Below are 26543 nucleotides of genomic sequence, written 5' to 3' on the forward strand. Positions count from 1 at the left end.
GGACAGCTTTCTGCACTTTTAGAATTCCACAGCTATCAGATTTTCCCATCCGGTTCCAGTCCCCGCCCCTTTCTAAGTACCTCAGCGTTTTTCTCGCATTTTAATCACTGCAATTCCCAGCTGCTCCCACAGGGCTACTGTCCCATCCAGGGTCCCAACTTTATCTCCTAGCATTGAAAATCACGCATATAAAAGTTTATTCCCACTCGCCTCCCCTCCCCCGTAGGTTATTAAAGAGTTCTTAAGTTTTCATTTCCTCACCACCTTCAAGGGGTTTGCCTACAGTTAGCGCTTATATTACATATTAAAGAAAATGTATGAGACGCACTGGCCTGGATTGAGAGTGTATGTCTGTCGGGTTAGGCAGATATCATTTTTCTCTGTTAAAAAGGCAAAAAAAAAAAGTTTCCAGCAATCTGAAGGTAACGTCCTTCAGTTTTTCAAAATGGGAATGCAAAGATTCCCACAATTCTCCGAAGGCAAATTTCTCGCCACAATTCAAAATGGCGGGGAGGGTGGGGCTAGTCACATGGTGGGCGTCACAGCAGCTTTCCTTTTCTACCTCGTCGCCCGCGCCCGCCGACGTGAGGCGCCTGTGTTCCCCTCCCCCTCCGGAAAAAAATAAAAAAAAAAAAACTCTTCACCGAGCCCTGTGGAGCCAGCCGTTCTGATTGGCTGGCAGGCTGTGAGGGGTGCTGTGGGGCCGCGCCGAGCGCCGCATCATCACTTCCTGTTGTGAGCAGTCGTTTCCTGTCATTGCTTAGTAACAATGGGGAAGATAATGGCTGCTTAAGCTACGCCTCAGAGCAAGCGCTGGGTTAGAGGCGGGTCTCCAGCAGCCACTCTGTCAGAGGCGGGCTTGAGAGCTACTGCCGGGGAGGCGCCCGGGAGCCTGAGTGGCGTTGGTCGAACTGAGAGTGAGCCTAAAACCGGGTAAGTAAAGGTCTGAGAGTCCCAAGAAATGAGGGAGGAAAGACGGGCCGCCGCGATCGGGTTCCCTCAAAATGGCCCGACTGAAGCTCTCAGTGGCGGAGGCTTAATGTCGCCGCCGGACCCCAGGCCCGTTTCTGTGGGGGGTTCGGTGGCGTCGTCGCCGCTGCCATTTTAGTTGGGTTTTTATCTCTCTTCTCTATATCTTTCTCGCTCTCGGTCTCTCTTTCTGCCGTGGGGCTCACTGAAGAAGGGCACTGAGGTGGGTAGCACTTCCTCTCGGCGGGCGGCTCCATGGAACCCGAGCCTGGAGTATTTCGGGGAGGCGCTTTTCCAGTTTTGGCCTCAGGCATGAGAATCATAGTGTCTCAGGTTTTTCTCTCTTGCCTTAATGGGACCTTTCCCTCCTCGCTTGGCATTTTTACATGTCTGGGTTGGGCTGGGAAAAGGGGGGAAGTAGGGCCAGGCTCCTCTTAATTAAGTCAGATTCTGGCCTTTAGATTCCCCCCCCACACACACACCCAGGATTTGCCATACCCCATTTTGAACCCTCTGTAGAGAACTAGCAATTAGGAGCCCCCTCTGGGGTCGCGATGACATCGTCCCTGAAGATCTAAGGCAAATGTGGTTTTATTCCCTTGCTCATATAACCCTGGGGTATCCTTCGCCCAGATATCACTGGAAGGATCTCTTGGCAAAGAGAGGGAAAAGCCGTTGCGTGTTGTTTTTCCCTGGATAGGGTGGGTGGGACTTGGGCCAAATTATTTTCAAGTTAATTTCCGTGCAATCGGCCAGCGACCCAACCCCTCCTCCCTTAAAGAAAAAAAAACCCTAAGGGTCTTGTGCGGGCGGTACCTGCCACGTACGCCATAGCTTAGTAACTAGTATTAACCGGTTGGGCTTCTGCTTCCTGAATACTCAGTCCCTTTTTCCCTTATGCTGATTATTTCAAAATGGAGGAGACAGCCACGTTCCTTCCCTGGACAGTTTCACCATACTTATTCCACAGGTTAGTGTAGGAATCTGAGGCCTAGCAAACTGATTATTTAGGTTATCTTTTTTTTGTAGTTGTTTGTTTTGGGGCAAGAGGATTTTATGTCAGATTGTCATTCAAAATTTTCAAGGCCCCACAGTTTTAATACTTTCTGTAAATAACGATCCCATTTCCTGAATCAGAATTAACCGAAATGCTTTTGGACATTTCAAAAGTGGAAGAAACGTGGTATTTATGTGTCTCTTGCCTTAAGAGGAGAAAAGAAACTCTCATTTATTTGAATCTTTTGACTCTTAGTATTGACAAAGTAACTCTTCATATTCTCATTCAGTCAGTCCTGAATCATTTTCTGAAAGCAGAGGCCAACTCTCTGGTCAAATTACTCTTTTTTTTTTTTGTCGGTCGTGGGGCTTGAACTCTGGGCCTGGGCGCTGTCCCTCAGCTCTTCAGCTCAAGGGGAACACTCTACCACTTGAGCTACAGCGCCACTTCCGGTTTTCTGGTGGTTTATTGGAGATAGGAGTCTCACGGTCTCTCCTGCCCGGGCTGGCTTTGAACCGCGATCCTCAGATCTCAGCCTCCTGAGTAGCTAGGATTGCAGGCATGAGCCACCAGCGCCCGGCCTTCAAATTACTCTTTTAAGATGAAAATACTTGTTAGGAAGACCAGTCCAAGCCCTTTTAAAGACGGTTTTTCGACAACTCCTCTTACAAAAAAATGTCACATTCTTTAGCCTAAGATCCTGTAAGGATGCTTTACTCGCTGTCTTGGGGTAATATAGTGTGCCAAAGTAAGTCCTTGAAGTCGACTGTCAGAATCTGCAAATAATTAGTGGTCTGATAAGGGAAGGCCTATATTAAGCAAGCTTATATTAAAAAGTAGATTACCTCTCAACTTATTTTTTTTTGTCAGTCAAGGGTCTTGAACTCTGGGCCTGGGTGCTGTCCCTCAGCTCTTCAGCTCAAGGCTAATGCTCTACCACTTGAGCCACAGTACCACTTCCAGTTTCCTGGTGATTAATTGGAGATGAGTCTCAGACTTTCTTGCCCAGACTGGCTTTAAACCCTGTTTAAACTGTGATCCTCAGATCTCAGCCTCCTGAGTAGCTAGAATTACAGGCGTAAGCCACCGGCACCAAGCTTACCTCTCAACTTCTAAGGGAAATTTATATCTAAATCCTGATTCCATCTAACCTTGGTGTCCCCCAGTATTCTACTAACTTGAATTAGTTTGAGTTTCAAGTTAAATTGTGTGACTTCTAGAATAAGTAGGATATGTATTTTTTAAGGTGTGTTTTAAAAGAAAATACAAGATGAGAAAGACTAATGGATTCTTTTTTTTCTAGAACAGAGTGAAGAAACTAAAATCCAGTTTGTGTTTCAATACTATGTCATAAGTCAGGTAATTTATTTTTTGTTGCATCTTCTGATATATGTAGAATGTATGTTTACAAATGTTTATTCTATTTTGCAGGCCCTGTGGTTGAATGGGCTCATTGATAATATGATGGTGTTGAGCATTCTTCATGATGAGAATGGGTGCTTTTCAAAGTACCCATTAAAAGGGTAATACTTGTCAGTACCTGGAACTAGATCAGTGCTTTATCTGTGAATTTTGCTGTTTATTTTTTGTTGTCAGTTGTGGGGCTTGAACTCCTGGCCTGGACACTGCCCCTGAACTCTTTGCTAAAGGCTCACACTCCATCAATTTGAGCCACAGCGCCACTTGCCATTTTCTGGTGGCTAAGTGGAGATGAGGGTCTTAGACTTTTCCTGCCTAACCATGATCTTCAGATCCTAGCCTCCCTAGCTAGGATTACAGGCATGAGCCACCAGTTACTGCCCCGCTGTCAACTTTACCCTTAAAGTATTTCCTGAAGTTTGTCAAACTTGTGACACATAGAACAATTTTTTTGCTGCCTTAAATCATTATTGCAATGACATAAGTATAAATAAATAAAATACCTTTTAATAGTTATGTGAAAAATGAATTGAAATATCAGTAGAATTATAGCAACATCTTGCATTTTGTGTGGTGGTTTTTTTTCAAAAAGCCGTAATTGATAGGTAATATTGTAATTACGATTAATTCCTTTACTGTCATCACCATTGTTAAGGTAACCATGTATTCTGATTCCACTAACCAGGACAATTTTTATTTTTATTTTTTTTATTGCCAGTCCTGGGGCTTGAACTCAGGGTTTGGACACTGTCCCTGAGCTTCTTTTGCTGAAGGCTAGCACTCTACCACTTGTGCCACAGCACCACTTGCAGCTTTTCTGTGTATATAGTACTAAGGAATCGAACCCAGGGCTTTATGCATGCTAGGCAAGCACTCTACCATTAAGCCACCTTCCCAGCCCCTAACTAGGACACTTTAAATCAAGAGAAACTTTACTGATTCCTGGACAGCAAGGGCAAACCTAGAGTACTCAAGTCAAACTAGGAATGGATAGCTAACCTGAATTCATAGCTAATGTCTATTGAATGCTTAATGTTCCAGGCCATATTTTTCTTTTTGTTGGTCATGGGGCTTGAACTCTGGGCCTGGGCACTGTCCCTCAGCTCTTCAGCTCAAGGTAAGCGCCCTACTACTTCAGCCACAGTGCCACTTCTGGTTTTCTGGTGGTCAATTGGAGATAAGAATCTCTTGGACTTTAATGCCCGGGCTGGCTTTGAACCACAGTCCTCCGATCTCAGCCTCCTGAGTAGCTAGGATTACAGGCATGAGCTACCAGCTGGCAGTTCATTTTTTGTTATTTATGTTTTTTCTTTTTTTGGGGGGTCCGGTCATAGGGACTGAACTCTGGGCCTGAGCGCTGTCCCTCCGCTCTTCAGCTCAAGGCTAGTGCTCTACCACTTGAGCCACAGCGCCACTTCCAGCTTTTTTCTTTTTGCTTATGTGGTGCTGAGAAATCCAACCCAGGGCCTCAGGCATGCAAGGCAAGCGCTCTACCACTGAGCCAACTTCCCAGCCCCTGTTATTTATGTTTTTAAAGATATATCAAGATACATTTTAGTTTTTCTTAAGCTATGTGCCTGTGGATAATGCTTATATTCCTAGCCACTCAGGAAGCTGAGATCCAAGCATCCATGGTTTGGAAACAGCCCAGGTAAACAAGTCCTTTAGACTCTTACCTCTTGTTAATTAGCCAAAAAGCTGCAAGTAGAGGAGTTTATCAAATGGTAGAGCATTAGCAGTGACTGGAGGAAAAGCAGGTGCATGCATATATGCACACATGGACACATGCATACACACACAGATAGCTCAATTTGGGGGTATGTATTTTTGAACTTGTGGTTTCCTCCTGAAATACATACTTGGCATTTTTGTTCTAGATTTTTCATAGTCACAATCTAAGATCTTAATCTTAGTAGTCATAATGCCACAAATATATGCATAATATTTTTTTCTGGAATAAAAAAATGTTTTGTTCTGCACTTGACTGTAGAAAGAAAATAGCTACAATTTTTTGGTCGGTGGTGGGGCTTGAACTCAGGACCTGAGCACTGTCCCTGAGCTTCTTTGCTCAAGGTTAGCACTCCACCACTTTGGGCCACAGCTCTACTTCTGGTTTTCAGGTGGTTAGTTGGAGATGAGTCTCCAGACTTTTCATGCCCTGGTTGGCTTTGAACCGTGATCCTTAGATCTCAGCCTCGAGTAACTAGGATTACAAGCATGAGCCAGTAGTGCCTGACATGTTTTTTATTTGCTAATGTTCCCTTTAAAAATCACTTACACTAAGCTGGGAAGGTGGCTCAGTCATAGAATGCTTGCCTTGCATGCATGAGGCCCTGGGTTCGATTCCTCAGCACCACATAAGCAGAAAAAAAGCTGGAAGTGGCACTGTGGCTCAAATGGTAGAGTGCTGGCCTTGAGCTGAAGAGCTGAGGGACAGTGCTCAGGCCCAGAGTTTAGATCCCACAACTGACCAAAAAAATCACTTATACTGAAGTTATCGTAAATTAACCAAAATGAAACTTTTAGTAAAACCAGTATAAACTATTACTCTTCTGTATAAGCCATGGATATATGGCATCCATGATTTCTCTGTAGGAAAACTGGTTCAGAAAGGACAGTTGTCAGCACATTTGTTCTTTTAATACAAAAGAAATGCAAAATGGGTGAGAAAAGCAGCTTCTAAACTTATGTTCTAGATATTCATATATTTTCTTAACCTTGATTTTGTGACTTGATGCTATACTGTGACCTAGATTTTATCTTAAATTCACCGATTCATAGGACTGGAAGGTATGTTGCAAGTGAGTTAATGTAATGTTATAATGGAAATCTTGAGGCACAGGAGACTGAAGGATTGGCTAAATGGACATAGCCAGGTTATAGTCAACACAAGAATTCATTCTCTTCCCATAGAGTTGAAATCTCCTGTTTATCTTGTTATCAACCATTTTTTCATCTTTTGTACATTTCATAAAATTTTAATGAAGCCTTCTATATATGAAGAATTGGCAGCACTTTTGGTATTTACATATATGATGACATTTTATATTCTGATTTCAAAGTTAATACTTCTTTGTGATTTAACTTTTTTTGCCAGTCCTGGGGCTTGAACTCAGGGCCTGGGCACTGTCACTGAGCTTTTTGTTCAAGACTAACATTCTACTACTTAAACCACAGCCCCACTTCTGGCTTTTCTGCTTATGTGATACAGAGGAATCAAACCCAGGGCTTTATGTATACCAGGCATGCATTCTACCACTAAGCCACATTCCCAGTCCTCGAAGGAGCCAACATTTTATTGGTCTATATCATGTTACTCTTAACTTCCTTTGTGAGTTTCATTTTTTTGTTTTTGTTTTAGGTATTACTGGGATTTGAACTCAGGACCTCATACTTGACTAGGCAGGTACTCCTATGGCAAGTTACTTTTTGGGGGAATACAAGAGTTTGCACTCTTTGGGCTGGGAAGGTGGCTCAGTGGTAGAGCACTTGCCTTGCATGCATGAGGCCCTGGGTTCGATTCCTTAGCACCACATAAGCAAAAAGAAAAAAGCTGGAAGTGGCGCTGTGGCTCAAGTGGTAGAGCGCTAGCCTTGAGCTGAAGAACTGAGGGACAGCGCCCAGGCCCAGAGTTCAGGCCCCACGACCTGGCCCCCCCCCCAAAAAAAAAAAGTTTGCACTCTGGGACTTGTATTTGCTATGTAGGTGCTCTACCACTTGAGCATGCCCTCAGCCATCTTTTGGTTGGTTGTGGGGCTTGAACTCTTGGCCTGGGTGCTGTCCCTCAGCTCTTCAGCTCAAGGCAAGCATTCTACCATTTGAGCCACAGTACTACTTCCTGTTTTCTGGTGATTAATTGGAGATAAAAGTCTAATGGACTTTCCTGCCCTGGATGCTTTTTGAACCATGATCCTCAGATCTCAGCCTCCTGAGTAGCTAGGATTACAGGCGAGAGCCACCAGCGCCCAGCCCCCTCAGCCATTTTTGCTTTTTTTGGGGGGGGTGGGTAGAGTCTTAGATTTTTGTTTTGAATTTAGCCTCAGTATCATCCTCCTACCTACAGCCTTCCTTAGCTAGGATCACATGCTCAGCTTATTGATTGAGATGGGGTCTTGATAACCTGTGTTTTTGGTCAGTAGTGGGTCTTGAACTCTGGGCCTGGGCGCTGTCCCTGAGCTCTTCAGTTCAAGGCTAGCACTCTACCACTTGAGCCACAGTGCCACTTCTGGTTTTCTGGTGGTTAATTGGAGATAAGAGTCTCACGGACATTACTGCCCAGACTGGCTTTGAATTGTGATCCTCATATCTCAGCCTCCTGAAGAGCTAGGATTACAGGCATGAGCCACTGGCACTCAGTTTGTGTAGTCTTCATGGTTTTTCTTTTTGCCTGAACTGATTTTGACAGTTCTCATCTCTTCTTCCCAGGTAGCTGTGATTACAGGTGTGAGCCATTGCCCCGAATACTGAAAAATTTTTATTAGCATAAATTAATTTTACAAAGGGATTTTATTGTGGTATTTACATGTGTGCATATATTGTACTTTGGTCAAAGTCACTTTTATAGCAGTGGCCATAAACAGTATTGCACATAATTATGATAGTGACTATTTGGAAAAATTGAAATTATCAAAATACTACAAAATTCTCAAGGTAACAAATACCTGTAATCTTAGAACTAGTGGTGCTGAGACAGGAAGATAGAGAACTAGAGAGTAGCCTGGGCTACATAGGGAGACCTTGTCATAAAAATCTAAAATAAGTAATTATTATTCTCAGACAAAATTGGTATTGGATTCTATAATACAATTCATTGATTTTCTTTTTTTTTTTTCTTTTATGGGTCATGTGCTTTTAACTCTGGGCCTGGTTGCTGTCCCTCAGCTCTTCATCTTAAGGCAAGTGCTCTACTACTTGAGCCACAGCCCACTTCTGGTTTTCTGGTGGTTTATTGGAGATAAGAGTCTCAAAGACTGTCCTGCCCGGGCTGGCTTTGAACGACGATCCTCAGATCTCAGCCTCCTGAGTAGCTAGAATTACAGGTGTGAACCACCAGTGCCCTGCTTCTTGATTGATTTTCTTGTTGGCTTTTCCTATGAAGCATTACGTTTTTCTGATACAATTATACATTCCCTAATTTGCTGACCAGATGAACATTTCTTTGAAACAGTGGGGCAGTTTTTTCAGTTTGGCTTCTCATTTCTGAAAATTATTTGGGTATATTGGCAACATTATTCTGGAGGAAAGGGGGAGCTTTAGAAAATGTGCTATTTAAGAGACAGGTGTACTTAAAAGAAAATTAAAAATCTGACTTACTTTGAAAATAAGTTGGATTCATACTGCCTGTGAAAGATGTTCTGTGAGAGATGGGCATAGTTCAGTGTTAGGGAGCTTGTCTAGCATGTGCAAAACCCCTATATCTTATGTTCAATCAGATGTCTTATAAATTGGGCACCAGAGGCTCATACCTTTAACTCTAGGTAGTTGAGAGGCTGAGATTGATAGGGAGAATTGTAGCTCCAAGTCAGCCCAGGCAGCAAAATGTTAGAGTCCATCTCAGTGAAAGGATTTGGAATGCACTGGTCATTCCAGCTACAACAGGAAGCGTAAAATAAGTGGAGCAGTATCTGAGCAGATACTTGAGAAGCAAACTCTAATCTCAAAGTCAACATTGCAGCCCAGCACTGGTGGTTCACACCTATAATCCTAGTTACTCAGGGGGCTGAGATCTGAGGATCAAAATTTGAAGCCAGCCCAGGCAGGTCTGTGAGATCTGTGGAACCTAAAAAAATAAGAAAAGAGGAAGGGCTGGAGGTGTGGCTTACTGGTAGTGTGCCTACCTCATAATCACAAGCTTCCCCTCATCTCCCCCAAGTTCAAATTCCAGTATTGTTTTTTTTTAAGGCCTGAACAAGATAAATTGAATAGTACATTTAATCCTACTGGAATTGAAGGGATATTTTTGTATGTGTGTGCTGAGGGCTTGAACTCATGGCCTGGGTGCTATCCCTGAGCTTTTTTGCTCAAGGATAGTTCTCTGCTACTTGAGCCACAGCTCTACTTCTGACTTCTTGTTGGTTAATTGGAAACAGTGTCACACTTTCCTGCCCAGGCTGGCTTTGAACTGTAATCCTCAGATCTCAGTTTCCTGAATAGTTAGGATTACAGGTTTGAGCCACCAAAGTCTGGCTGAAGGAATTTTTTTGTGTGTGCTAGTCCTGAGGCTTGAACTCAGGGCCTGGACACTATATCCCTGAGCTTTTGCTCAAGGCCAGTGCTCATAACCACATAAGCCACAGCTCCACTTCTGGTTTTTTTTGGGGGGTCAGGTCGTGGGGCCTGAACTCTGGGCCTGGGTGCTGTCCCTCAGCTCTTCAGCTCAAGGCTAGCACTCTACCAGTTGAGCCACAGCGCCACTTCCAGCTTTTTTCTTTTTTGCTTATGTGGTGCTGAGGAACCGAACCCAGGGCCTCATGCATGTAAGGCAAGTGCTCTACCAGTGAGCCACCTGCCCAGCCCCACTTCTGTTTTTTTTGTTGTTGTTTTTTGTAATTTAATGGAGATAAGAATTTCACAGAATTTCCTGCCTGGGCTGGCTTCAAACCAAGATTCTCAGATCTTAGCCTTAGTAGCTAGGATTACAACTGTGAGCCACCAGTGGCCAGCTTGAAGGAATGTATTTTAAAGTATATGGTTTTGAGATATACTCAGAAGGTGGTGTCCTTTACTGTAAAAGTTACCTGAATTTGGAATCAGGAGACATGGATTTAATTACTGGCCTTTCCAGTATTCAGTTTTAATCAGAATAACTTTCTCTACTGCTTTCTTTCTCTGCCTCCTAATCCCTTCATGAACAACACTTTAATTAAGATTACTTGTGCCATCTTCATATATAGTCACATGTACTTTGAAATAATTCACCTACTATCCCTTATCCCCCTAAACTGACCCATACTTAGAATCATATTCTGTGTATATACCCACCCACAGATATGTGTGTGTCCATGAATACATATGTCCTTTAGGTATAGCTTTCAAAAATAAAAGCAGGCAATATTTGGCTTTTTTGTCCAATCCTGGAGCTTGAAACCAGAGGTTGGGTGCTGTCTATGAGCTTCTTTTGCTCAAGTGTAGCACCCTCCCACTTGAGCCACATCACCACTTCTGGATTTTTTGGTAGATTAGTGGAGATAAGAGTTTCACAGACTTTACCTACCCAGGGTAGCATCTAACTGTGATCCTCAGATCTTAGCCTTCAGAATAGCTAGGATTACAGGCATGAGCTACTGGTGTCCAGCTGACATTTGGTTTTTTGTTTGGCTTATCTTCAGTTCAGCATAATTGTCTTCAGTACCATCCATTTTCCTGCACGTAACATGATTTCATTTTTCTGAGTAATATTTCATGTTAGAGATTCAACATATTTCTTTTTTTTCTTTTTTTTTTGTCGGTTGGGAGGCCTGAACTTTGGGCCTGGGCACTGTCCCTCAGCTCTTCAGCTCAAGGGTAGCGCTCCACCACTTGAGCCACAGCACCACTTCCGGTTTATTTTGTTTATGTGGTGTTGAGGACGTCATGCATACAAGGCAAGCACTCTACCACTGAGCCACCTTCCCAGCCTCATGAGATTATTGTAATGATCAAATGAAGTGTAGGTAAAACTGCTATGTAAATATAAGATGATGAGTATTGCTTACAACCAGGGAGAGAACTAAGTGATTTAAGAGGAATTATCCTGGGTGCTGGTGGCTCATGCCTGTAATCCTAGCTACTCAGGAGGTTGAGATCTGAGGATCTCAGTTCAAAGTCAGCCTGAGCCAGGAAAGTCCTTGAGATCTCCAGTTATAACCACCAGAAAACCAGAAGTGGTGCTGTGGTTCAAAGTGATAGAGTGCTAGCCTTGAGCAAAAAGAGCTCAGGGACAGGGCCCAGACTCTGAGCTCAAGCCCCACGACTGACTAAAACAAGAGGAATTATATTCTCTGAATTAATGTATACTGATAATTAGTTCATGGAAATAATTTCTTTTTAAAAATGCCTAGAGCAAATCATATGTGTAAGTGCATGACTTAGACACAGCAGTGTTATAACTTGTGACTGTAATAATTAAATGAGTAGATATAGGGTCTTTTCTTTTATGATATGGTTTTGAAGTAGTACAGGGATGTATGTACAGATTCTTTTTTTTTTTCGGCCGTGGGGCTTGAACTCTGGGCTTGGGCGTTGTCCCTCAGCTCTTCAGCTCAAGGCGAGCGCTCTACCACTTGAGCTACAGCGCCACTTCTGGTTTTCTAGTGGTTTATTGGAGATAGGAGTCTCGCGGTCTTTCCTGCCCAGGCTGGCTTTGAACCGCGATCCTGAGATCTCAGTCTCCTGAGTAGCTAGGATTACAGGCGTGAGCCACCAGCGCCCGCCCGGCTTGTATGTACAGATTCTTATCCCCACCCGCTGCTTCTGTGCTAGGGATAAATGAAACCCAGGGCCTCATACATGCTAGGTAAGTGCTCTGCCACTAAGTTATAATCTTAATCCTTTTATTTCTACTAGTTACATGGTCTCGCAGTGTTGTTCACAATAAAGTAAAATTTGGAGACCCAAATGGAGAAGGTTCTGTGTTTGATTATTTAGATTAGAGTTCCCTAACATCTTTGGCACACTTTAACTTTTAAAATGTTCTTATAGGGCTGGGAAGATGGCTCAGTGGTAGAGCGCTTGCCTTGCATGCCTGAGGCCCTGGGTTCCATTCCTCAGCACCACATAAACAAAAAGAAAAAAGCCGGAAGTGGTGTTGTGGCTCAAGTGGTAGAGCGCTAGCCTTGAGCTGAAGAGCTGAGGGACAGTGCCCAGGCCCAGAGTTCAGGCCCCACGACCGGACCCAAAAAAAATAAAATAAAATGTTCTTATAGTAGCATTACATCTAGTAGGCAAAATTCTTAACTTAAGATTTATTTCTTCATTTTATGCCATTCAGTTTGGCATTGCTCATTGAGTATGTGAGAGTAAGATTAGTTTATAAGGAATGTGAGAAAAATTGCTTTTTCAAAAAAAAGTCTTTTTCTTTGAAAATGTAATTGCTTCTGGTTGTGGGAATCTCCATGGGTATTGGAGCTATAGGTCACCTCATAACTTTTTACAATGTAAGGGTGCCTTTTCTCTTCTACTAGCCAAAGAGAAATGTAGAATTAAGGCAAAAAGGATTCAAGCTTTGGGCAACAAACGGTAGGGTATCAAATGAGATTTTTCTCTCAGTTAGCTAACTAAGAGGAACAAACTGCTTTGAAGGGAGCTAGTCATTACTTTAGCAAAAATTTGTTTCTGAGAAAATATTACAGAAAAACATGGGGAAATATTTTTCCTAATTTTTCTCTGCCATAAGAGGGTAGGGAAAGTAGAACAGTGTTTTATTGTAGAAGTAACAGCACTTTAGAGGCCTGGTGTACTAAGGAGACCAAGGCAGGAAGATTACAAGTATGAAGCCAATCCAGGCTACATAGTGAGACCCTGTACAGCTCAAAGGACAATTTGGATGTGTTCACATGTTGCCTATTGGTGTGCCTCATTAAAATTTAGATTAAAATGGACCAAAATAGATGCATACAGTGGTGTGTACCTGTAATTTTGAGAGGGTGAGGAGGAAGAACCAAAGAGTTTGAGGCCAGTAAGACTGTCAAATAAACAATAAATAATCTGGGCACCAGTGCCTCACATCTGTAATCCTGGCTACTCAGGAGACTTGAGATCTGAGATCGTGGTTTGAAACCAACTGGAGCAGCAAAGTTCACGAGACTTTATCTTCAAAGTTCACGAGACTTTATCTTCAATTAACCAGCAGAAAAGTGTGTGGCAACATGCTAGCCTTGAGCAAAAAAGTTAGGGACAGTGCTTAGGCCCTGCGTTCAAACCCCAGGACTCGCCACAAGAAAAGAGTAAGTAAAACAAGAAATCTAATAAAAATTCCCTTTTGCTCCAATTGGAATCCAGATAGAAGGTGTTTAGAATGACAAGTTCAGGAAAGGTAGTGTGTGTGTGTGTGTGTGTGTGTGTGTGTGTGTGTGTGTGTGTGCGTGTGTGCGTGCGCATTGGGGTTAGAACTCAAGGCCTTACTAGGTAGGCACTCTACTACTGGAATCAAGGTAGAAGCTGTTTAGAATGACAAGTTCAGGAAAGGTAGGGTGTGTGTGTGTGTGTGTGTGTGTGTGTGTGTGTGTGTGTGTGTGTGTGTGTGTGTGGCCTTACTAGGTAGGCACTCTACTACTGGAATCCAGGTAGAAGCTGTTTAGAATGACAAGTTCAGGAAAGGTAGTGTGTGTGTGTGTGTGTATGTGTGTGTGTGTGTGTGTGTGTGTGTGTGTCAGTGTGTCAATATTGGGGTTAGAACTCAAGGCCTTACTAGGTAGGCACTCTACTACTTGAGTCACAGTGTGTGTGTGTGTGTGTGTGTGTGTGTGTGTCAGTCAGTGTCAGTGTCAATATTGGGGTTAGAACTCAAGGCCTTACTAGGTAGGCACTCTACTACTGGAATCCAGGTAGAAGCTGTTTAGAATGACAAGTTCAGGAAAGGTAGGTGTGTGTGTGTGTGTGTGTGTGTGTGTGTGTGTGTGTGTGTGTGTGTGTGTGTGTGTGTGTATTGGGGTTAGAACTCAAGGCCTTACTAGGTAGGCACTCTACTACTGGAATCCAGGTAGAAGCTGTTTAGAATGACAAGTTCAGGAAAGGTAGTGTGTGTGTGTGTGTGTGTGTGTGTGTGTGTGTGTGTGTGTGTGTGTGTCAGTGTCAATATTGGGGTTAGAACTCAAGGCCTTACTAGGTAGGCACTCTACTACTTGAGTCATACTCCCAGGGAGAGTTTTGAATACAGATATGTTTTATCTTTCACTTTATGTATAGACATTCTAAGTGGTCAACAGTAATTTTTTTGTCAGTCATGGGGCTTGAACTCTCAGCTTAGGTGCTGTTCCTAAGCTCTTCAGCTCAAGGCTAGCACTCTACCACTTGAGCCACAACATAACTTCTGGTTTTCTGGCAGTTAATGGGAGATGAGTCTCATGGACTTTCCTGCCTGGCCTGGCTTTGAACCACATTCCTCATATCTCAGCCTCTTGAGTAGCTAGGATTACAGGTGTGAGCCACCGGTGCCTGGCTAAGAGTAAATCTTGAAGACTAATGGTCAGAAGAAAGAATTATTTCACTCTTTCACTCCTCCCTCTTATTCCTCACCTTTTTGGAGGCCAAGTCTAACGATGTAGCTCATCTGGCTTTCAACTCATGATTCTTCTGCTTCAGCCTCCAAGTGTTATATTTACAGGTGTGGCCTACCAAACCTGGCCATTAAAAATTTTTTTCCAGTGAAGCTGCTTTAAATGCAAAATTATTGTGTATTATATTATTTGTATTTTTCTTCTTGACAGTGTAATTCAGACTTTTTGTTGTTGTTGTTTGGTTGTGGGGCTTGAACTCTGGGTCTGGGTGCTGTCTGTCCCTCAGCTCTTCAGCTCAAGGCAAGTGCTCTCCCACTTGAGCCACAGCGCCACTTCTGGTTTTCTGGTGGTTTATTGGAGATAAGAGTTTCACAGGCTTCTTGCCCGGGCTGGCTTTGAACCACCGTCCTCAGATCTCAGCCTCCTGAGTAGCTAGGATTACAGGTGTGTGCCACCAGCGCCCGGCAAGAACCAGTTTTTAAAATATAATTTTATAATTGTTAAGGTGATATACAGAGGGGTTACCATTTCAAAAATCAAGTAATGAGTACATTCCACCCCTTTGCTTTTCCTGTTTTACCCTCCTGCCGACAGGTCATTTAATACTGAATAGCATGATTGCATTTGTTCCCCCCCCTTTCTCTTTGCTCCGCCCCCCCCAGACAGAAACCCTCAGCAAAAACAAATGCTGCCTCTATCACCATCAACAATTACCAAAAAAACCATTTTTCCATTTCTTGGAATTCATTTCACTAAATAGTATTTTGAATGTTCAGAGTCATACAATTTTTTTTCTTAGTTGTAGGGGTTGAACTCCGGGCCTGAGCACTTCTCTGAGCTCTTCTGCTCAAGGCTAGTGCTCTACCTCTTTGAGCCACAGCTCTACTTCTGGTTTTTGAGTGGTTAATTGAGTGGTTAATTGAAGATAAGAGTCTCATGGGGACTTTTCTGCCCAGCTCTCTTGGTAGTAATATTTATTTTTTACTTCTCACAAAATACTCTTTTTCACCTTTTAAAAAGTCAGACCAGTGCCAGGACTCAATGTCAGTTCTGGGTACTCAGGAGGCTGATATGTGCTTCAAAGCCAGCCTGTGCAGGAAAGTCTGAGATTCTTTTTAATTTTTTTGTCAGTCGTGGGGCCTGAACTCTGGGCCTGGACACTGTCCGTCAGCGCTTCAGCTCAAGGCTAGCGCTCCAGCACTTGAACCACAGTGCTACTTCCAGCTTTTTCTGCTTAGTGGTGCTGAGGAATCGAACCCAGGGTCTTATGCATGCAAGGCAAGCACTCTACCACTGAGCCACCTTCCCAGCCCCAGTCTGAGATTCTTATCTCCATTAAACTACTGTAAGAGGGTTCAAGTGGTAGAACACTAGCCTTGAGCAAAAAACCCGAAGGACAGCGCCCAGGCCCTGAATTCAAGCCTCAGGATTGGCACCAAAACAAAACAACATAAAACTAGGCATAGCACACAACTGTAATCCAGTAATTGGAAGACTAGTTTGAGGTCATGCCTGGATTACCTAATGAGACTTTGCCTCAAAAAAAAAAAAACAAAAAACAAAAAAAAATCCACCCAAAAACCCAGAAAGGAAAAGAATCCAGAAGCTGAAAATACAGGTCAATAAAAGAGCCCATTCATGCAAGACCCTCGGTTCAGAACTTAGCAATTGCCCCCAAAATATAAAAGCATTCCTAGATTATAAAGAGAATAACAATAAAATAGCATTGCTGGATTTGGACCAACGGCTATAGTTTGCCACTCTTTTTTTCCCCTAATATAGCCATGCTTTCTGGAATTTTGTTTATTTCAAGTTTAAGATCCATGTCTCCACCTGTTCTCTGGATTTTCACATACTTCACACTGTTAAATAGAACACCTCGTGATCTCTGTTTTCAAGATTAGTCTCCTCTCTTCTTTTAGGTAATTTTCCACTTGTTCATCAAGATGGAAAACTCAGATTCTAACGATAAAGGAAGTGGTGACCAGTCTGCAGCACAGCGCAGAAGTCAAATGGACCGCTTGGATCGGGAAGAAGCTTTCTATCAATTTGTAAATAATCTTAGTGAAGAAGATTATAGGCTTATGAGAGATAATAATTTACTAGGCACTCCAGGTATGCTATATGTAATTTAAGGATTTACATATGTAAATAGATGTTTTTAATACTTTAGTCTGTTTTAAAAATGTTTCTTCAGTTATTATAAAATATGACAAATGCAAGAAAATGTCGAACAGTATTGCTGTACTTTTACTTGAGTTTAATCATGTGAAATTATTCTATATCAGACAGATCTTAAAGTTAATTTTGTTACAAATTTTGAGTGACATACACAAGAAGAATGGAGCTGAATAGTCACTTGGTTCTTAATTAGCTTTAACTTAACTATACATGAATCCAAGTGTGGAATAACTAATGAGAACTTTAGCTCCTAGTACATACCCGTTTTTGTCATCTCTGCTTCTCTGATTATGTCCCAATGATAATCTGCCAGAGTTAGTCAGGGGTATGATAACAATCAGAATTTAGTGCTTAGCTTTACCCTTTTAAGTCTCGTTTGATCCTAGTTAAAACAGTATATGTTGTCTGCCATCTCATTTCTAGTGAATTTGTATAACTTTCAGGTGATTACATATATTTTCAAAGCTAAAATTTTAGTGTGATTTTAAAGGAAGCACTTTATTTATTTATTTTTGTTGGTCCTGGACCTGAACTCAGGGCCTGGGTGCTGTCCCTCAGCTCTTCAGCTCAAGGCTAGCACTCTGCCACTTGAGCCACAGCACCACTTCTGGCTTTTTCTGCTTATGTGGTCCTGAGGAATCAAACCCAGGGCTTCATGCATGCAAGGCAAGTACTCTACCACTGAGCCACCTTCTCAGCCCAGGAAGTACATTTTGAGCCAATAGACCTGATTTCAATCAGAATGCTTAAGTTGGAGTTCTGGCCTGGCTGTTACTCAGTGTAGCTTCTGACAAGTCAGTCACTGAGTTTCCTTATTTAAAAATGAAAAACAAAGCCAGGCATTCCCAGTTACTTGGGAGATTAAGGCAGGAGGATTTAAGGGTTAAAAGTAGGCAACAGTTTGAAAAAATTAGATATTGTATGCAAAAGTACTTAGTAAGCAAGAAACATTTGTTTTAATGCTGGAGATTTAACAACCCAGGATCTTTATTTTTTTTTGTCAGGCATGGGGCTTGAACTCAGGGCCTAAGAGCTGTCCCTGAGCTTTTCTGCTTAAGTCTAGCACTGTACTACTTTGTGCCACAGCTCTACTTCTGGTTTCCTGGTGGAAATAAGAGTCTCAGGGACTTTTCCTGCCTGGACTGGCTTTGAACCTCCATCCTCAAATCTCAGCTCCTGAGTAGTCAGGATTATAGGCCTGAACCACCAGCACCCAACTTGACCCAGGGTCTTACACATGCTAACTTTTACCAGTAAGCCATACCTTCATCCCTTGGAAAGATGTTGGCATAAGTGCAGTTTTTTGGGGAGGTCAGTCTTGGGACTAAATCTAGGCCTGGGTGCTGTTCCTCAGCTCTTTAGCTCAAGGCTAGTGCTCTTACCACTTGAGCTACAGTGCCACTTCATTTTCTGGTGGTTTATTGGAGATAAGAGTCTCACAGACTTTCCTGCCCGGGCTGGCTTTGAAATGTGATCCTCAGAGATCTCAGCTTCCTGAGTATCTAGGATTAGATGTGAGCCACCGGTGCCTGGCTAAGTGCAAATTTTAATAATTGTGCTCCCAAAGAAATGAAAATTACACAGGTTTCTATTCACTCCTTAGTTCTTAAAATCTGAGTTAAGAATCACTAATTTTCTTTTTATAGTTTTTAGAATTTTTACCATTAGCTATTTTTCAGACATAACATTGTTTTTCTTATTATGTGTGAGACCACTGTAGGTCACTGATGAAGTATTTGCCACTCTTCTAATCTCATCTTTACCCTATAGTGTTTGTTATAAATCATAGCAGTGTATACCTGTGATCTCAGCACTCCTGAGCCTGAGGCAGGAGGATCTTGAGTTATAGGCCAGCCTGGACTACATAGTTTGGTACATGAAGAGAAAAAAAAAAGAATCACTGGTTTTCCTTTTTAAAATGGCAAACATTGTTAAACTTCCAGGTGAAAGTACTGAAGAAGAGTTGCTGAGAAGACTACAACAAATTAAAGAGGGTCCACCTCCTCAAAACTCAGATGAAAATAGAGGTATACTTTGCTTTGGATGGTGGGTGTAAGATGGAATGATAGGAATTTCGTAGTAGTGAGTGTCAGCCAAACATTATCCAGGAATGCCACAAATTAATTTGGTGCTAAGTAAACTGTTCATAAAAAAGAAAAGTGGCATTTTCTTGATATTTGGGATATATAGTGAGAATGTCAGCATGATTTTTCTGCCTTACAGTAGTTTTTTGTGTTGACACAGAGAAATGGCCTATTTAAATGTGGATTTTTTTTTTGCCAATCCTGTGGCTTGAACTCAGTGCCTGGGCACTTTCCCTGAGCTTCTTTTACTCAAGGCTAGCACTCTACCACTTGGGCCACACTACCACTTGTGGCTTTTTCTGTGATGTACTGAGGAATTGAACCTAGGGCTTCATGCACACTAGGCAAGCACTCTATCTCTAAGCCACATTCCCAGCCCTAATTGTGGATTTTTTTTTTTGTCAGTCGTGAGGCTTGAACTCTGAGCCTGGGTGCTGTACATGAGCTTTTTGCTCAAGGCTAGTGCTCTACCACTTTGAGCCACAGTACCACTTCCAGTTTTCTGGTGGCTAATTGGAGATAAGATTCTCATGGACTTGCCTGCCTGGGCTGACCTTGAACTGAGATCCTCAGGTCTCAGCCTCCTGAGTAGCTAGGATTATAGGCATGAACCACTGGTGCCTTGCTTTAATGTGATTTTCCCCTGCTTGGTTTTCCACCTTCATTAAAATTTCCTTCTACTTAATTCCTTATTTATAAATACGTAATTTCCTCACTAGCAGAGAAATGCTGCCATTGTTTGTCTCAATAGGGTATAATTTTGTTCCTCTTGGGAGCATTGGCAATATCTGGAGACATTTTTGGTTGACACAACTAAGGGTTTCCTACTAGCATCTAGCAGGTAGATAGCATGTATGGCACCAAACATCCTGATGTCCTGTATTGCACAGCACAACCCCAGAATTAATTGGCTCAAAATATCAGTAGTACTACTGCTGAGAAACCCTACTGTAGAACTTGAGAGCTATGGCAGTAGTTTGGCCCTTGAACATGTCATTATATATGCTGTGTTAAAGGTGTTTGATCTACAGGTTTATGTCAACTTAAAATTTTAATGGTTGACAAATGCTGATAATTGACCTTGGTTATATTTTTGCTATGGCTACACTATTCTTTCCTTTTAAAATATATCTCAGGTGTTATTAAAGGCAGAAATAATGTTATTGGAGTAAAAAGTTTACTGGAACCAAAATACTATCACTGCCTTAACTACTATAGTTTGATTACATTTAGTATTTTAACAGTGGATCAAAAAAGTTGTTAGTCTGTCAGTCCCATAGTGTCTGCTAGACTATATTATCATGAAGTACTGAAAGTAGACTTCTCTTGAGAATGCTTCTAAAAACAAATTAGTTCCCTAAATTTCTCTAGGATTAACTTTTCCACAAACCTATGTAGTATAACTTGCAAAGATTTGTAAATGTGAGCCAGTTGTGTGCTGTAATCCTAGCCACTCAGGCGGCTGAGGTGTGACGATGGATCATAGTTTAAAGCCAGACCAGGCAGGAAAGTTGATGAGATTAACTCCAATTAACCAGCTAAAAGCCAAAAGTGGAGCTGTGGTTCAAGTGGCAGTGTGCTAGCCTTGAGCAAATAAGCTCAAGGACAGTACCCAGGCCCTCAGTACCAGCATCTCCCCACAAAAGAGAAGATTTGTAAATGTAAAAATTATTCAGAGATTTTAAGTTCTTTAGTATATTTTCTGAGCACTATGATATGATGTCCTAATTTTAGTAGCTCTTTTTTCTCCCTCTGCTCCTTCTTTGTTTTAAACAGGTGGAGAAGCTTCAGATGACGTATCTAATGGTGACTCTATAATAGACTGGCTTAACTCAGTTAGACAAACTGGAAATACAACAAGAAGTGGACAGAGAGGAAACCAGTCTTGGAGAGCAGTGAGCCGGACTAATCCAAACAGTGGTGACTTCAGATTTAGTTTAGAGATAAATGTTAACCGTAATAATGGGAGCCAAAACTCAGAGAATGAAAATGAGCCATCCACAAGACGTTCTATTGGAGAAAATACAGAAAACAACAGCCAAAGGCAAGTGGAAAATGCACAATCTGAATCAACATCTGGAAGACCGTCTAGATCAGAACGAAATTCAGCTGAAACATTAACTGAAGTTGTACCTACCAGAGGTCAGAGGAGGGCAAGAAGCAGGAGCCCAGACCACAGGAGAACCAGAGCAAGAGCTGAAAGAAGCAGGTCACCTCTGCACCCAGTAAGTGAAATTTCACGAAGATCTCATCATAGTATCTCATCTCAGACTTTTGAGCATCCTTTGGTAAATGAGACTGAGGGAAGTTCTAGAACCCGGCACCATGTGACATTGAGACAGCAAATATCTGGACCCGAATTACTAAGTAGAGGTCTCTTTGCAACTTCTGGAACAAGAAATGCCTCTCAAGGGGCAGGTTCTTCAGACATAGCCACCAGTGGTGAATCTACAGGATCAGGACAGAGGCCCCCAACCATAGTCCTTGATCTTCAAGTCAGAAGAGTTCGTCCTGGAGAATATCGTCAGAGAGATAGCATAGCCAGCAGAACTCGGTCAAGGTCTCAGACACCAAATAACACTGTCACTTATGAAAGTGAACGAGGAGGTTTCAGGCGCACATTTTCACGGTCTGAGCGGGCAGGCGTCAGAACCTACGTTAGCACCATCAGGATTCCGATTCGTAGGATCTTAAATACTGGCTTAAGTGAGACTACATCTGTTGCGATTCAGACCATGTTAAGGCAGATAATGACGGGTTTTGGAGAGCTAAGCTACTTTATGTACAGCGATAGCGATTCAGAGCCTAGTGCCTCAGTCCCGAGTCGAAATATGGAAAGGGTAGAGTCACGGAATGGAAGAGGTAGCTCTGGTGGTGGTAGCAGTTCTGGTTCCAGTTCGAGTTCAAGCTCCAGTTCCAGTCCTAGTTCCAGTTCCAATGGAGAAAGTTCAGAAACTAGCTCAGAGGTGTTTGAAGGCAGTGTTGAAGGAAGCTCATCAGGTGCCAGACGAGAGGGTCGACATAGGGCTCCAGTTACATTTGACGAAAGTGGCTCTCTTCCCTTCCTTAGCCTGGCTCAGTTTTTCCTCTTAAATGAGGATGATGATGACCAACCTAGAGGACTCACCAAAGAACAAATTGACAACTTGGCAATGAGAAGTTTTGGTGAAAATGATGCATTAAAAACATGTAGTGTTTGCATTACAGAATATACAGAAGGCAACAAACTTCGTAAACTACCTTGTTCCCATGAGTATCATGTCCACTGCATCGATCGCTGGTTATCTGAGAATTCTACCTGTCCTATTTGTCGCAGAGCAGTCTTAGCTTCTGGCAACAGAGAAAGTGTTGTGTAATTAAGATCTGAACTCTAAGCTGTGTAGCTGGAATAGTGATGGGCAAACCGGACTTGCTTGCTTTTTGTCCACTTTTTTGAGTGGTGCTTCATGTAAAGTGACAACCTGAGTTCAGTCATTGCTTTCTAAAGAAACCTTGTCCGTTCTCAAATGTTTCTTATAGAATAAAAGAAAATGTTTAAAAGGCAATGTTTTAGGGCCTAAAAGTTTGATTTCAATATCAGATGGTTTGATAGTTTCTGTACTGATAATTTAGTTATGTACACTTATAAGTTCTTCCTTTGTTATCTTAAAAGGTCTACTTCAGCAATGGCTCCCATCTGTTTCATGTTGCTATTTTACAGATTGCCACATCATAGAGAAGCAAAGAAAATTCCTGGTGAAGGCTAAGTTACAGTATGTGTTTCATAATCAGTTACTTATAGCTATGCCATTCCCAGCTATTAGTTGACACTTAAGTAAAATCACATTCTGAATATTATTTGTTCACCTTTCAGACTAGGTGATGCTGGACACATCAGTGTAAATAACACTAAAGTTAGGATCTTGTAAGTGTATAACTGTCCTAAGCCCATCACTGTGGCACACTGTAGAATGACTTATAGTTTAATTGATATATTTATCTTGTGGAAATATTAAAAAGCTTATGCTTGTGTAAGTGAAAAAAATCACATTCATTTGTTTAAAAATATGTAAAGCTATTTTGTAGAGGCTCAGTACTTTTCCAATGCACTGTTATATTAATGCATTAAAAATTGTAAAGTACCATGCTTAGAAGTGAGGAAACTGCTTTTTGTGAGCCACCATAGTCAAAACAAAACACACCAAACAAAGTACAAAGCTGCTTTTGTAAGTGTGTAGATGTCAAGAGCAGAACATATCTATAATATATGTGAACAGCTACTGTGACATGGAAAAGAAAGGATTTTGCAGAATCAAACTGCATTAAAGACCAATGGAAAGCATATAATTTAACTTGGATTTAGGCAGGAAGTGAAAGATGGGAATAGAGAAAACTGCTCTGAAAAAATTTTCATGAAGACCTTAATACATATATGTACTGGTTTCTTATGGTGAGAGCAGTAGCAGCTTGAACCTAGTATTCTTGAGTAGATGAGGCAGAAGATTAGCATATTTGGCAGTACTTTCTTTGGTTTAAGAAAATAACACCTGGCACAAGGTGATGTTTTTTACAAGGTTGGTCCTCAGAAAAAAGGTTCAGAAAAGAGACAAGAAGTCACTTTTAACCTAAGAATTGCAGTTGGTACAGATAGATTTGTGTGCTAATAGTTAAGCCTCAGATTTGCTTTTCAGGATTTATAGTGCAAGGTACTAGTGCACACTTGTTAATATTTCATTACTATCTCTCTAGCACAGATCTAACTAAAGACCTGTTGAGAAGGGATGTTTAGAGAAACTCAGTAAGGAAATTTTTTAAGGACAAAACTTTGTTGAAAATGAACCATGTTGGGTTAGTTGAAATTTCAAGTTTAATTGTGCTGCCCATATATGAAGATGAGACTGCTAATAAGACCATCTATGGACATGCACTTTGTTTCCTTAGTAATAAGAATGCATTCACAGTAACCCAGGTTCTCTTGCCTAATTTCTCTTTTGAGGCTAGTTGGGTTCAGGATTAGTCTGGATGTGGAGCAGATACTTGTTTTTATGGGAAATGCTAACAACAGGTCAGAAGAGGGATTGAACTCATCCCAGGCCTTTAACCAAAAGAGCTAACTACCCAGTAGTAGTCAGATATTCTACACACTAAAACAAGTCTGCTCTAGCAATTATCTGGCTATTGTCACTGTTATCACCGTAGCTATAAAGATTATTTCAAAGCTCATTCTTTCATATTTTCTAGCTTTCAGTCCTACCTAAGTATCAAGGAGATTTGACTTGTAAATATGGTAGTTGTTTACTAAGGATATGTACTGCTCTTGCAAGGAAATAATGTCCAAAGCTTCACTTATTTTTTTTAATATAAGCAGATTTCACTGTCTTACGGCGCTTATGTAATACATTTATCTTTTTAAAAGAATTGTTTGTGTAAAAGTCAGGATTTCTTTATATTTGTGAGCCTCCTTGTCCCCTTTCCTAAGGTGTAATGGTTTCCAGATCTGCGGGGTAGTCCCGATTAACTAAAAACAAAAATCAATTTGGACATAATTCATTATTATAGGGTTATTAATTTTAAAACAACAGCACATTGTAAGTATAAAAGAAAGTTACTGACAACAGGTACCTCCCTAACCTCCCCAAATGTATTACTCATTTATGAAGTATTCAAGTAAGAGGTAACTCAAGCAGAATGCTGGTTTTGAATGTAGATGATGAAGCTATTAATAAACACTGGAAATAGAACCTTTAAGTTTTTAGTCTTTCAATAGGATGCACATATTTGACATGTGCAAATGGACACCTGTTTCAAATAGCACTCATATCTATTGGGTTGTGTAGATTGCTACGTTTCTGTTTTGCAAAATTCATGACTGATATGTACTCATTAGTGTTGTGGACATTAAAGACAAGGTCATTTGTACACGTCAGATACACAATGGACAACAAAATTTTTCCCCTACCAGTGTCCAAACACCTATTCTTGAGGGAGCATTTTTCTTGCAAAAACCCTTACATTTCATTTTTTTAATCTTTGCACTTTTTAGTTACAGAAAGGTTCTGTCTTTAAGACCTAATTTGAACACATGCCATAATAGGAGCAAAAAATAGACAATTTGGGGAGATTACATTGTTTAAAGCACTGTTTAGAAAGACAAGTACTAAAACCTAAGCTTAATTGAATATTTCTGCTGGTTTTAAAAATTGGGTTACTAGTGTGAAACATTTGCAGTGTTTTTTTGTTTCACTCTAAGCTGACAAGGTTGAGCTTAGTACTAAAGAACAAACTTGAACAAAGTAGTTTGCAGACTGGCAACACTAAAAAGAGTTGTGTTGCCTATTTGGCATATTCTAAAAAAAATGATAGTTATACATCAATGGTGTTAATGGAGATAGAAATTGAGAAAACTGTTCACATTAGTGCTCGATGTAGGCTACTATACAGTTTATTTAAAAAACACCTTAATTCCAGGAATTACTACACAGAATCTTTTAGGAATACGATCATTTAAATTTATTCAGATATTAAGATTAGGAAACTGGTTAAGTGTGTTACCTCAAGTAATGTATTCCCCACCTCTCTGGGAAAACATCCCTTTTTGTGCCAAGTACTCTCCTATTGTCTATGTCTCATTGATGAGGGGTTATCATTTACTATGCTTTGTGTATAACAGCCTGCTTCCCAAGTGTCCACCGTAGAAAATGGGTTGACCATTAGCTGACTTGCAGTCCACTCCCCAAACACCCATGTTTGCAATAATGCCTCTTACCTGGGCTATTCTTAACAGCTTGCTAGAATACAGTGGCACCTTGTGGTTGTTGATATTTTTATTTTACAGATGGAGGGTATTTTTGTCCACTCTGCTTTATTTTTTGTCAGTAGTGGGGCTTGAACTCTGGGCTAGGGCTCTGTCCCTCAGCTCTTCATCTCAAGGCGCGTGCTCTACCACTTGAGCCACAGTGCCACTTCTGGTTTTCTGGTGGTTAATTGGAGGTAAGTCTCAGACTTTCCTGCCCTGGCTGGCTTTGAACCATGATCCTCAGACCTCAGCCTTCTGAGTAGCTAGGATTACAGGTGTGAGCCACTGGAGCTCTGCTACTCTGCTTTTTTCCTTTGGGCTTTTTGTGAATGGAAATAACTTGCAATTTGCCTTATTTGATTTTTTAAGAAAGTTTTACCATACTGACTTCCTGACAATTGTATTACCATTATGAAATAGAAGCCATGCTTGTAGGGCACTTTCATTTACTAGTCTTATGAGACTATACTGATCACTACTTTAAGTATTCTGTTCTTCTATGAGAGATTAATAAGGCATGTGTTAAAAGGTTGCTATGTTCCTTTTCCTTTGGTATAATTCAGTATAATATTCAATAACAGTGTTATAGTTCATTGAGTTAACTAGTAAATTGTTCTTTTGTAAAACATTTGGAAATGTAAACTGATGTAACATGCTTCAGTTGGAAAGTTAAAAGTGTGAGGTCTAAGGAACTGGTGTTCATTTATTTTGAAAAGCAACTATAAACAGCTGCGAGTTCAATACCTGTCCATGTTTTTAGCATTCTGAAGTTAAGAATTTCCCAGGTAGGGACATTTCTAAAGCATTGTCTACTCACTTAACCCTAGTTTGTATCTAAAAGTCTACAGCATAGATTAGAGCTGTTACCAGGGTGGTAGAACTCTTAAAGGAATAAAAGAACTAGGCTTGTCCATTGACACTCA

The 26543-nt window shown here is 41.3% G+C and overlaps 1 protein-coding gene across 2 annotated transcripts; it reads left to right on the forward strand.

The window, feature by feature from the left end:
• The first annotated feature begins 761 nt into the window (after positions 1–761).
• On the forward strand, positions 762–22424 carry Rlim (ring finger protein, LIM domain interacting). Of its 2 annotated transcripts, none has more exons than XM_013028934.1 (5): positions 762–933; positions 3270–3325; positions 16503–16695; positions 18705–18788; positions 20622–22424. In XM_013028934.1, exons 3-5 carry the CDS (start codon positions 16527–16529, stop codon positions 22199–22201), a joined length of 1833 nt encoding a protein of 610 aa, XP_012884388.1. In that variant the 5' UTR covers positions 762–933; positions 3270–3325; positions 16503–16526; the 3' UTR covers positions 22202–22424. The 2 variants fall into 2 exon arrangements, with proteins under 2 accessions (XP_012884388.1, XP_012884389.1); XM_013028935.1 differs by having other exon boundaries at positions 3275–3325.
• Positions 22425–26543: the final 4119 nt, after the last annotated feature.

This window comes from Dipodomys ordii, unplaced genomic scaffold (assembly GCF_000151885.1).
Source record: "Dipodomys ordii isolate 6190 unplaced genomic scaffold, Dord_2.0 Scaffold116, whole genome shotgun sequence".
Lineage (NCBI taxonomy): Eukaryota > Metazoa > Chordata > Mammalia > Rodentia > Heteromyidae > Dipodomys > Dipodomys ordii.